General features: G+C 51.9%; 1 protein-coding gene and 1 long non-coding RNA gene across 2 annotated transcripts in view; one reads left to right on the top strand and one right to left on the bottom strand.

Moving 5' to 3' along the window:
- LOC108308254 overlaps window positions 1–6284 on the top strand; it is a 21583-nt gene extending 15299 nt beyond the window's left edge. Inside the window, exon 3 of the long non-coding RNA XR_001826848.2 lies at window positions 3782–6284. This is a non-coding gene — a long non-coding RNA (uncharacterized LOC108308254). The remainder of the gene's footprint in view (window positions 1–3781) is intronic.
- Window positions 1–9447, bottom strand: part of RAB15 (RAB15, member RAS oncogene family) — a 27300-nt gene extending 17853 nt beyond the window's left edge. The window contains exon 1 of the mRNA XM_017534005.1: window positions 9074–9447. Coding sequence (XP_017389494.1) covers window positions 9074–9197 — 124 coding nt within the window. The 5' untranslated portion in view covers window positions 9198–9447. The remainder of the gene's footprint in view (window positions 1–9073) is intronic.
- Between the last annotated feature and the right edge of the window lie 3726 nt (window positions 9448–13173).

A 13173-nucleotide genomic window follows, 5' to 3' on the forward strand; every position in this document is an offset into this window, starting at 1 on the left:
GCCTAGGCTGGAGTGCAGTGGCATAATCTCGGCTCACGCAATCTCGACCTCCTGGTTAAAGTGACTCTCCTGCCTCAGCCTCCCGAGTAGCTGGGACTACAGGCATGAGCTACCACGTCCAGCTAATTTTTGTATTTTTAGTAGAGATGGGGTTTCACCGTGTTGGCCAGGCTGGGTCTTCCCCTTGCTTTTCCCACTGCCTTGTGCACAGACCTCCCTAGAGCCTTGGTAACATGTGCAGTGTGCTCTAGCCATTGCCTCTCACTCCCCATTGGCAGGCCCCTGGGCCTGGGTCTCACCTCCCTAAGCCTGCTGCTTAGGCCAGCGGTCACCACAGAGGCAGCCAAGAGCCACCAGGCTACTGACCACTCACTCCTGCAGCCTCCTTCTCAGGCAGGGCTGTGCTGACTGGTAGCAAAAGGTTCAGGGAAGAAGAGACTGGGGCCTAGAGACTCAGAAGCAAACATCTTAGAAGGAAGGGGGCTTCCAGATGCACCTGCCCTCACGCACAGTCAGCAAAGCAATCTCCTAGCAAGGGGTTTCTTGAACTTCAGCTGGTTAACCATGGTGTGGCCACTCCAGCTGGCCCCAGCAAGGCTGAAGAATAGCAGCCCCACTCAAGGCGTTCTCCACAGCACCGCCTACAGCAAGGAGGATGTGTGCTTTTTCCACCCCCATGGCCCCTGGAGAATCCTACCTAGTCTTCAAAACTCCACTCAAATGTCACTTCCTCTCTGAAAGCTTCACCAGCCTCCCCAGGAGGGATTTCTCACTCCTCTGTGATTCGAAAGCATCCTGACATTTCTTTTGCATAATATTCTGGTTGTTGGGAGGTCTGGTTCCCAGCTACACTGTGAGCTCCCAGAGGGCAAAGCAGCATCCTGTTCATTTCAGACTCTCGTGGCTTGGCAGCAGATAGATCACTAAGTAGTATTCAACAAAGTTGAGTAAATGAAAGAAAAAATGAATGAGTGAGCAAGTGAGTGAATAAATGGGTGAATGAATGAAGTCAGCACATACCTAGACAAAAGATTGGCAGAGAGAAAATTTTTTTTTTGTTTTGTTTTGTTTTTTTGTTTTTGAGACGGAGTTTGACTCTTGTTACCCAGGCTAGAGTGCAATGGCACGATCTCGGCTCACCGCAACCTCCGCCTCCTGGGTTCAGGCAATTCTCCTGCCTCAGCCTCCTGAGTAGCTGGGATTACAGGCACGCACCACCATGCCCAGCTAATTTTTTGTATTTTTAGTAGAGACGGGGTTTCACCATGTTGACCAGGATGGTCTCGATCTCTTGACCTCGTGATCCACCCGCCTCGGCCTCCCAAAGTGCTGGGATTACAGGCTTGAGCCACCGCACCCGGCCGGCAGAGAGAAAATTTTAATCAGGGAAAAGCAATTAGAAAATAACAAAATTTTTTTTTTGAGACTGAGTCTTGCACTGTCACCCAGGCTGGTGTGCAGTGGCACAATCTTGGCTCGCTACAACCTTTACCTCCTGGGTTCAAGCGATTCTCCTTCCTCAGCCTCCTGAGTAGCTAGGATTACAGGTGCCAACCACCACACCCAGCTAAATTTTTGTACTTTTAGAAGAGACAGGGTTTCACTATGTTGGTCAGGCTGGTCTCCAACTCCTGACTTTATGATCCTCCCACCTCAGCCTCCCAAAGTACTGGGATTGCAGGCGTGAGCGACTGCGCCTCGCCATAACCCACAATTTAAAGCCAGCTGTTAGCCCTTCTATAGTTCATGGTGCCGCAGTCATAGAGCTCTCAGTAAATTTTTTCTTTTTTTTTTTTCCTGAGACAGGGTCTTACTCTGTCACCCAGGTTGGAGTACAGTGGTGGGATCACAGCTCACCGCAACTCTTGGGCTCAAGCAATCCTCCCACTTCAACCATCCGAGTAGCTAGGACTACAGGCACATGCCGCCATGACCAGTCAATTAAAAAAGTGTTTGTCAGCCAGGCATGGTGACTTAGGCCTGTAATCCCGGCACTTCGGGAGGCCGAGTCAGGTGGATCACCTGAGGTCAAGAGTTTGAGACAAGCCTGGCCAACATGGTGAAACCCAGTCTCTACTAAAAATACAAAATTAGCTGGGTGTGGTGGCATGTGCCTGTTAATTCCAGCTACTCAGGAGGCTGTGGCAGGAGACTCACTTGAACCTGGGGGACAGAGGTTGCAGTGAGCTGAGACTGCGCTATTGCATTCCAGCCTGGGCAAAAAAAGAGACTCTATTTCAAAAAAAAAAAAAAAAAAGAGAGAGAGACGGGATCTTGTTATGTTGCCCAAGCTGTTCCTGAACTCCTGGCCTCAAGCAAGGCTCCTGCCTCAGCTTCCGGAGTACGTAGGTTTATAGGCACAAGCCACTGTGCCCAGCTATAGTTCTTAATAAATATATTACCAAAATGGTGAGATGAGGGCAACACTCAGATCTCATCCTCAGAGGCCCTCCGCCTGGCCTCCTCTATCCCAGGCCCTACTCTCCCTCAGGGGGCCATGGAAGGGGAGCAGCCTGCACCCACAGCAGAAGCACAAGGTCCCTCAGCCCAGAGCTCTCAGGTGGGGTAGAAAAGGCACTCAGACACTCCCTTGGCTCACAGGAGAGAGCTTCTACGTGGAAACCTGTGGGAGGGACTTGGGATGAAGAATATGCCCAGAGCAAGTGTGGAGGAACTGAAGGACAGGAGATGGCTGGAGTTCAGATCTCCTCCAGGCAAGATGGGAGGGATCGCTTCCCTCAGGGCCTCTCAGTTATAACGCAGGGCTGACGATTGGCCCTTCCTCCTCTCCTCAGTGGGAGGACTTACTCGTCCAGGAAGCCCTGTGATCCCCTTGACAAAGCTCACTGACCATAGAGAGGCACCAAGCAGAGGGCAGAGGCCTGTACAGAAAACGGACAGTTTCACAGGGAAACTGCTGCAAAGATTAGATTACAGAAGGTGGCACTCTGAGAAGAGCTGGTGATCAGGGTAGAGGGGTCATGGCCAAATATCAGCTTCCATGTTATAAAGCTCATCACCAGCCTGTCTGGGGAGCAGGGAGAAGGAGGGAGGAGGAGGAAGGAACGGAAAGCAGGGAGTGCATGGAGGTAGGAGGAACCGGTGCTCCCAGCTGTGGGTGCATCTGCGGATCTGTGAGCGTGGCACAGATGCACAGAGCAGCTGAAACCCTCTGCCGGCTTCAGATACGTTCCTTCCCAAGGGTTATGTCCTTGGGAAGCAGCGGGAGGCCGGGTCTGTGCCTGTGTCAGGAGGAGAAACAGGCCTGAGGCAGAGCGACACCTGGCAGAGGCCCAAGCCTTGAGGCAAGGCCAGCCCATCCTCTCCTCTCTGGTCACCCCACTGCTTCGTACCTCCTCACCACCTCATTCTTCCTTCTCAGACTCTGGCACTGCCAGGGGAAGGGGGGTACTAGAGCAGAAACGGAAATGAAACATAGCTTCCTATGTGCTCCCCTGGAATGTAAGCCAGCTCCTTGGTTTCTGTCTGTTTTGGTCACCACTGTATCCCCAACTCCTAGCACGGCACCTGGCACATAGTTGGTGCCCAATAAATAGTGCCTGAATGACGGAGTGCACTAGCGACGGATACACAGGACGACCTCCTAGCACACTGACCGTGTATTCATCTCTACAACATCCTTAGAGCTAGGAATAATAATAATACAATGATAGCAGCTATTATATGATCCAGGGCCCTGCCAAGTGCTTTGTATGTGCTAGGCTCTATAATCTTCACAACAACCTTTAAGAAAGACTCTGTCACCATCTTCAATTTACAGATGCAGAAACGAAGCACAAAGATGTAATCAAAGTGTCTGAAGGTCACAGAGCCAGTACCGCCACAGGAGATGTGTGTGTTCATCTAGGCTCTTTCCATTCTACTCATTCTTCTTACCTTCTCCTCCTTTCTAGGTAGTTGGGGAACAGAGTAGGTAGAGACTGGTCTCAGGCTGCCTGAGGGCTGGTAAAAACCCAGCCCTGACCCCCTCACAATGTCACATTGCGTTTGTCCCCAGCTACTCTCAGTCTAGAAACCTGCAAACCCCAGGATTCTAGTGTCTAAGCACATGCCCCAATGTCTGTTAGGTCACTCTGTTCCAGGCTTGGATCTAACCCCACCCCCTCCCTCACCCTCTCGCACCTCCTCATCACAAGCCCTTGCCCCAGGCAGCCAAGCCAGTCCCAACAGAACTCCCTGAGAAAGGTAACACAGCAACCCAGCCTGAGAAAGCACCCTGAAGCAACAGCAGCCCAACCCGTCCAACCAGATCACAGCCACACAGGCCAAAGCCGCCTCCTCACCCAGAAAGGGTGCAGCCTGGAGGGTGGCTTTCAAAACAAAAGCTCCAGGGACTAGGTGACAGGTCTACTCAGGGAAGACTAAGGATGGGAGGGAGAAAACCAACTCCTGACGGGAGTGAGGTTGCTCATGCCTATAATCCCAGCACTTTGGAAGGCTGAGGCTGGTGGATCAGGAGTTCGAGACCAGCCTAGGCAACATAGTAAACCTCATCTCTACAAAACATACAAACATTAGCTGAATGTGGTGGCGTGCACCCTGTAGTCCCAGCTACTTGGGAGGCTGAGGCGGGAGGATTGATTGGGTTTAGGAGATTGAGGTTTCAATAATCCATGATTGTGCCACCACACTCCAGCCTGGGTGACAGAGTGAAACCTAGTCTCCGAAAGGAAGGGAGGGAAAGGGAGCGGAGGGGAAGTGGGGGAGAAAACCAACAACTCCTGAGCAGTGTCTTCAGTTTCCATTTGTGGTTTATATCATCTCACTCCTGGACACCATGCAGAAAGGTCCTGAAAGGCCCCCTGAACATAGATGTCCATGTGTGACATCTCATGGCATAGGTCCCATGAGATCCTTTCAGAAGTTGCCAGGTTGATTGGTTTGAACCACTCCCCATTCAGGAGGGAAACCAGAGCAGGTGACTGTGTGGAAGTTGGTGTTGGTACCACCAGGGGTGAGGAGCCATTCAGAGGTTCCTTCATGCCCAGATACTACTGCAGGCCCTGACTGGTCTCCCTGCTTCAAGTCTGAACCCCTTCTTCCAGCCAACCTCATTAGGACCCTACTCACAAACCTTTCCTACCATTGCTAAGGCTTCCATTCCACCTCCTTAGCCAGGCTCTCAATGCCCTCTGCCAACTGATCCCTACGTTCATTCATTAATTTAACAACATGCATTGAGATCTGCCTGGCCCTGTACTAGGGACTATGAAAACAATGAGGAATAAGATTTGGTTGCACCATCAAGGCACTTATAGTCTGGGAGACAGAGAGGTAAACAGGAATGTTCTCGCACTTCTGAAGAGCCCCTTCTGTTGCAGCTAAACTGCCTAGAGCCCCATGAACGCCCACTCAATCCCACCTGTTTTCTCTGCTCATGTTACTCCATCTGCTCTCTTCTGCTGCAGGAACTGATGAGCAGCCCACACTGGGGCCTAGCTTCAGCCTTCCCTGCCGGCTGTAGTTCACAGGGGCCTCTGTCTTCCCCAGCCTCCACCAGCACCTAGTCGTGGCAATAGCACTCACCCATCCCTTCCTATCACCATTCTCCGGCTGCCTCATGGTACATCTTTCATCATAATTTCACTTCTGATACCCACTGTGAGACTTTCGTTAAGAGTAACTGTAATGATCATAATCGATCCTTTTTATTTGAAGAGTGATTCACCAAGTACTTTCAGATATCTCATTTTGCCAATAGCTCTTTTTTTTCCCTTTGTCTTGCCTGTCCATCTAGATTATGGGCTTCTGTGGGTAGGAGAGTAGACTACAATATGTCTTTAAAAAGCCTGGCAGAGGGCTTGGTAGGGAATGCTCAATTCATTTGTTTAAGGTAGTCCTTTGGGGACCCCCCTGCACCAACCCCCATCCAAGCCAGCACAGCTGCATAGGAAGGAAATGCCCATGGCAGAGATCCAGCAGCAGGGCCACCTGCCCGCCTGCTGGCCAGAAAGAAGAAACGGATGGGGGAAGGGACAGTCAGTGTCTCAGTCTACCAGGGAGGTCTGTCACTGCTCCCTGGCAGGTTCTTCTCTACAAGACCACAGGCTGTTAAAGCAGAGTACACAGTAAATCACAAAAGTACTGGCCTAGGTGATATTAACATGAGCCAAGAAGCCGTACTATCTTGGCAGTCACTGGTGAATTACCTCATTTTCTTAATTCACAAAAATAAAGCCCCCTGGGAAAGGTGCTTCAATCAGTGCCCGGCATGGCCGTGTAATGTGTTTTAGACAATGCACAGTTTGAGAACAGTGACTGTGGGTACTGTTTGTCTCAGGATCTCTTGGTCTTAGTGCAGAGCCTGGCATACAGGACACGAATTTTTTTATAAAATAAGCAAATGAATATGACCTGGTAGACTCATTTCCTTGGCTCCTTGATCTGTGTCCTGGCTGCCCCTTCTACCTCCTTGAGAAACTTCCCATATCACTTAAGGAAAAAGATTTTCTTGACCATCCAACTCTTTCCCTTAAGTTTTAGTTAATACTGAAAAACACGCCCAAGAGAAGGGAGAATCACAAGTCCCTTAATAAGCTTTAAATAAGAAAGCATTTAAGATACCCAGTGGGGCAGATTTTAAAAGGCTGGTGTGAAGAAAGACAGGTTTCTTTCTATTCCATGGAATCCAAACTCCTAAAGAGTCCCCTGTCCTGTGGAAAGGGGAACCCTAGAGAATTCTCTGAGTCTTGTGGAAAGGGGGACCCTAAAGAGTCCTCTGTGTCCTGTGGAAAAGGGGACCGGCTGTCAGAAGCAGAGGAAGAACTTTGGGAGCTGTCTTTAGGTTTTAGGCCAATATACCAAGGGCCTTGAGGGGAGACGGTGCTGCAGAGATACCCCTACTTATTTCACTGATTCATTTCTGTGCCCAAAGCGGTCAGCCCTGGAGGTTTTGTGGAAGTCCCTGTGACCTATCTAGTGTTCATCTATTAGCAGAAGGTGTCTAAGAAGGGAGATTACAAGGGGAAGAGACAAGAAGGGTGGGTGATTAGAGGTGCGAGGCAATGAATCTAAGGAGAGCAGGAGCCTCAGAGGGCCATCCTGGTATTTTAGAAACAGGAGTGCCCTCAAAAAGGAGGGTACATGTCTCCCAGGGGAGGCTGCCTCCCACAGCACTAAGCAGGAGTACCAGGGCTTCTGAAATGAGGTGGTTGAAGAAAGCCCTCATAAAGTCCAGGTCACCCATAGGACTTGGAATGTGACCCGGAGAGCAGGTGCAAACAACTGCTCTTCAGGCAAAAGCCAGGGCCTCCCAGGCAGCCCACAGCTCTCTTCAGATAGCTCAGTAGTCCCAAGCACCAGGCCCCTCTCAAAAATAGCCACTCCTAGTTTCCTTAAGGGATAGCCCGCTGCCCTTTGTCCCTGAGCCCACAACCTGTCCTCATACACCATCTGGTTCCTCTGCCACTCCCTCCATCACTCCCATGCTTTCTCCTGCACCTGCCTGTTCCCTAAGTCCTCCCAGCAGGCAAACAGCCTTGGTGTCTCTAGGCCCCCCTTCTTTCTGCAATGTCTCTCATCCAAACCATGGCTCAGCCCAAGCTCCTGGGTTTCCTAGGAACTGACCTTACAGCTCCTCTAAGAGAGATGGACACGTTTTGTTCCCTGACCTGAAGTGCCGTTGTTTCATCCTTCAAGTTGGTGAAACAAAGAGAGAAGAAGACCCTAAGAGCACAATGATAATGGCAATAGCTGTAAGAACGATCAGCATTTATCCAGCTCCGCCGTGTGTCTGGCTTAACAAACATTATCTCATTTAATAGTTACAACAACTTGGGAGGTAGGTGCCATTATTATACCCATTCTACAGATAAGAAGCTAAATAAAGCTCAGAAGTTAAGCAATATTCAGGGTCACTTTGCCCCAAAGTGAGGTCTCAGGTCTCTCTGACAACAAAGCTGGCTTCTTAACTAGAAGGTTCTGTTCCTCCTGGCTGTATCTGTCTGCTCCCACTTCTCCCTAGGTAAGGGGAATGGGGGGTGGACGTGGACAGAATCCTCAAGAGGAAGCTGAGAGCTGGGGCCATCCCTAATGGAAGCAAGGACTTCGAGGAGAGCATTCCAAATGGATAGCCAGCCAGCCAGCAGGTGTTTCCAGGGGCCTGGGCCATGCAGAGGCTATTCCTGGGCTGACCAGGGCAGCAGGTGAGGATGGAATTCCCTCAACTCAGACTTCTCAGGGAGGGGCCCCTCACAGTCTAGGAGAGAGCGACTGTCTCAGAGGGGCGGCCATGGACCCACACCTAGCATCATAGTGCTGTCCGGGATGCCACCGGGCCTTGTCCCACTAACCACATGCTCCAGCACTGCCAAATGAGAGATGCCCTAAGGTGGGTCCCACCTGCCTTCTGACCCCTTGGTCTGGGCAGGTCTTCCTGCCACTCCTCTATCCTCTTTAGCCTCCCTCAGAGCAGACACCTCGGCTCCTCTTCCGGCTCCTCTTCCCAGGCGCCAGGGGCTCTTCACCCTATCTGTGCCCTCCCCCAGGTGTCCCACCTTGCAGCTTACCTTCCCAACTCTGCCCTGGAAACTCGATCCCTGCGGCCCCTCTGTACCTCCTCTCTTACCGTCCCCCCCCCACCACCCCGCCCTGCTGGCTCCACCTTGGGTCACCACTGAACCAAGGGCGCCTTAGTGACTCCGGTCTCCACCCTGACCCCCTTTTCCCCAGCACAAGCTTCACTTCCCCTCCCCCTCCCCCTCCAGCTGGGGGTGTGGGGATGTTATTCCAGCGGCTACGATTCTTGCTGCCCCAGCTCGGGGTACCCAGGCCTACATCCGCCCTGCCCACCCCGCCCGGTTTCTCGGTTTAGTGGGAGGGAAGACTCTCCGGCGAGAGGCGGGAGACCCCACCCCTAGCCCGGACAGCAGCAGCAGGGACCCCCTCACCTGCCGGAACCTACGCTCACCCTGAGATTTAACCCGGGCTCCGGCCTCCGCGCTACCGCCTCCAGCCGGAGAGGCGGGTAATTCCTCCCCGGCGGGGGACGGGAGCGGCGGGGGAAGGGGCCGCCGGCCGGGAGGGAGGGGTGCCCCGGGCCACCGCCCCTTACCGATGGTGGAGATGTGGGAGGAGTGGAACTCGTTGTCGGTGAAGCGGCACAGCAGACAGGTCTTGCCCACCCCGGAGTCCCCGATCAGCAGCAGTCGGAACAGCACATCGTACTGCTTCGCCATGGCTGGGGCCCCAGGGGCCGGGGGGCTGCGGGCGGGCGGCGGGCTCAGCCCTGCTCCGTCGCTGCCATCGCGGCCCGCGCCCGCCCGCCTGCCCACTCGCCCGCTGGGTGCCGGGAAGCGCGGCTGTGGCGGGAGCCCGGCGCGGCGCCCGTTCGGCTCCGCTGGGCTGGCGCGCGGCGGTGGGAGGAGAAAGCGGCTGCGGCCCCTGCCCGCCCCTTCCCCTGCGCCTCCGCCGCCGCCCAGGAGCGAGGGGGCGGGGAGCGCGCGCCGGGGAGCGGGACCCCACGGAGCGGGCTACGCCGGGGCGGGGCGCCAGCCCCCCTCCCAATCCCTTCGTGTCCAGGGTGGGTGAACGTTTTCGTTTTCCCGCGGACGTTCCGAATGGGGGAGTTGGGGTGAGCCCCCACCCAGCCCACCTCTACCATGCTTGGCTTTCTGGGCTCACCACTTCTTCCCATATCCCACCCCAAGTCTGATCCCGGTAACTCTGCCCGCCTTGGCACCCTGCATCTGCAGGAGCCTGGCTGGGCTCCCCACTGGCCGGTCCTCACTTGGGCTCACCCGAGGTGGGAAGGCCTTGAGCAGGATCTGGATTCAAGCACCTGTCACCGTGAGACCCCGAGAGTGTGGCTGGAATTCCCCCTCCCTGCCACCTGGCTGCCCCTTACCTGTGTGACTGTCACGGCCCTCCCCCGCTCCCATGTTTTCTTTAAATGGGGAAAATGCCTACTGACGTCCTTAGCCAGGGTGAAAAGATAGATGATCCTAAAAACACCTCCAAGTGCTAAATCCTTTGGAGTTGTGCAGGCAAAAGTCTCTGTTTTCCCTGTAAATTGCTTAGGATAGGTACTCACGTGGCCAATATACTGTTTCAGAATCCTAAATGTCTCTATGTGGTATAGCCAGTGGCACCAAAGAATGAATGGCCCTTGTTCAAGACCCAGTTTTCTATCACTGAATGTGTTAGCACCTAAGAGAGGCAAACCAGTGCTCTCTGGAGTTGAGAAAATTGCCTATCCTTACCAACGAGTATTAAGGGAGAGCAAAGTCTAGCCCATTTGGTCTTTAAAAAGCAGTGAAAGGCCAGGAGCGGTGGCTCATGCCTGTAATCCCAGTACTTTGGGAGGCTGAGACTGGCAGATCACTTTGAGGTCAGGTGTTCGAGACCAGTCTAGCCAATGTAGTGAAACCCTGTAAGAATACAAAAATTAGCTGGGTGTGGTGACACACCTGAAATTCCAGCTACTTGGGAGGATGAGGTGGGAGGATTACTTGAACCCAGGAGGCGAAGATTGCAGTGAGTGAGATCACACCACTGGGCTCTAGCCTGGGCAACAGAGTGAGACCCTGTCTCAAAAACAAACAAACAAAACAATGAAAACGTATATATGTATATACCTGTTTTCAGGCTGCATGTTGGATGGAGAATGTATTTTTCAGTAGTAGGTCAAGGAAAGTGGTAAGTCCATTTACTTCATTTGGAAAGGTATATTTCAGGCAAAGTGTCTGAATTATAATAAAGAGGGAAAAATCCCAAGCCTGCTAGCTACTCTGATTACACTGAAAGCTAAAGGAACCGATGTAGTGGATTCCATTATTTCCAGGTACATATCTCTACACTGGGCTTACATGGGGTTCCAGGTGCATGCCAAGGGATCTGGAGTTAGGCACATTTGGGCTCCAGTCCCAGTGACACCACTCACCAGCTATGCAACCTTGAGCACATCACTGAACCCTTCTGTGCCTCAGTTTCCACACCTCAAAATAGGATATTTAGAGTGACTGCCTTATAGGATTGCTGGGAAGATGAAATACGATGATGTATCAAAAGGACAGCACAGCAGTTGACACAGCACTCAATAAATGCTGAGGTGCTGAAAACACCCTGTAATGCCTTCCCTGTGCATCCCTGGGTGGTAAGAATATCCCACAGATGAATATGGCCAGGGATGTTTTCTATGAACCGAGGCCCAACCTGCTGTGATTTTCTTCCCATCACCACCAAACAGAGTACCGAGCACAGATCCAACCCAGCCTGACCCTCTTTGGTCTGTAATGATAAATAGCTCTCTGCGGGCCTCCTCCTTGGGACCCTTAGTGGCTCTCTGCTTGCTTCTGTCCGAGGAAAGGGGAAAGAAAATGCAAGCTGACGTGGATTCCTCACTTCACTTTGAAAGAAATGGCTTTCCCTAGGCAATGAAAGGGAATGAAGTTTGCTGAATGAATCCAGAGACATAAATGTTCATACTCATAAAAAATTGAGTGTATGAAGTCATACTGGACTGACTTCAAATTCAGCAGCTTACATTGCTTTAGAAAAAAATTTTTAAAAGGCCAGGCACAGTGACTCATACCTGTAATCCCAGTGTTGTACTGGCCCGAGCATAGAAAGTCAACACCAAGACAAAAGTATGCCAAATTGCAGGGTCTTTATTGCCAGCGGCCACGGAGGACTCACATCTCTCCAACCCGTGGCCCCGAAAGGAGGGCGTCAAGACCCTTTATACCCGAAAAAATCACCTTGGGAGTGAGAGTGAGGGGCGGGGGTGGGGGTGAAGGGCTTCGGACATTCCAAGGGCTAGTGGATTCTGTAAATCACCTTCTGGGCAGAGATGAGGGTGAGGGGGTTCCAGACATTCTAGTGGATTCCTGGGCGAAGATAGGGTGAGGGGCTCCAGACATTCCGAGGGCCAGGGGACTTTTTGACATTCTGGTTGTTACTAAAGTGGTTCACAAAAGTCAAGTTAGCATTTGTTTACACATTGTCTGGGTAAGGTGGCGATTACAGTCCTTAATTACTTATTCACATTTGGGTTATAGAGAGCAGTTTCAACAGAAAGCTGAGGTATGGTTGAGGTATGCAGTTTTATGGGCTTTTTACCATGTCACACCAGCACTTTGGGAGGCCAAGGCGGATGGATCGCCCTGAAGTCAGGAGTTTGAGACCAGCTTGGCCAACGTGGTGAAACCCCATCTTTACCAGAAATACAAAAATTAGCCAGGCATGGTGGCACATGCCTGTAATCCCAGCTACTTGGGAGGCTGAGGCGGGAGAGTCCCTTGAACCCAGGAGGTGGAGATTGCAGTGAGCCCAGATCCTGCCACTGCACTCCAGCCTGGATGACAGAGCAAGACTGTGTCTCAAAAAAAAAAGAAGAGAAGGAGAATGGTTTAGAAACCCAAGCTTCAAATATCCATCCTCACTCTCATCTAGGCTCAGTCACTTTCAGAGCCATCATACAGATCTCTCTGTGTGTCTGTATGTGTGTGTCTATGTGTCTGTGTGTGTATTTTATGAGCTGGAGGACCTAAGATTTTAGGACAATGTTAGCAAAAGAACCATATAGACTAGTGGAGACAACAAAGTTTGCTTTAACCAGGTCGTTGTAAATGAAATACCTAAATTCTGTCCCCTTACCTCAGTCACTCAGTGGAACATTTTGGCATCCTCTCCATTTGTGGTCAACTTGGACTGGGGCAAATTTCAGTAGAACTGGGAGACAGCTGAGGAATGGTTGCTGAACGTCTTTCCCACAAGAATCCTCCTAGAATCAGTCTGTCAATTATGTGATACTGATTCCTTTACCAGGGAGACAAGTGCCTGCCCCCTTTCACCCCCGCCCCCACCCCAGCCACACTGAGCATGCACCCAAAGGCACCACTGTGGGATCTGCCATAGCAACAGCTGAACAGCTGGAGAGTTGCACCAATAGGCAGCCCATCACCAAGACTCAACAAGGCTGGACCATGGGGGGCCCCATTAGCGAAACCCCCCACCTCTTCTAGACTCACCCCATGTTTCCTACTCTGGGGGACTGCTAGTGATGTGCCCACAGTGCAGAAGGATTTCCTCCTTACCTCGTGATTGAAAGAAACAGGGCACATCCCCCTATTATGGTCTCAGTACTGTCCTCCATTCACATGCTTTTTCTTTGTTTTCCCCAGACTAAATAGGGAATGGAGGAAAGATACTCAA

Source organism: Cebus imitator, unplaced genomic scaffold, assembly GCF_001604975.1.
Source record: "Cebus imitator isolate Cc_AM_T3 unplaced genomic scaffold, Cebus_imitator-1.0 Scaffold83, whole genome shotgun sequence".
NCBI classification, from domain to species: Eukaryota; Metazoa; Chordata; class Mammalia; order Primates; family Cebidae; genus Cebus; species Cebus imitator.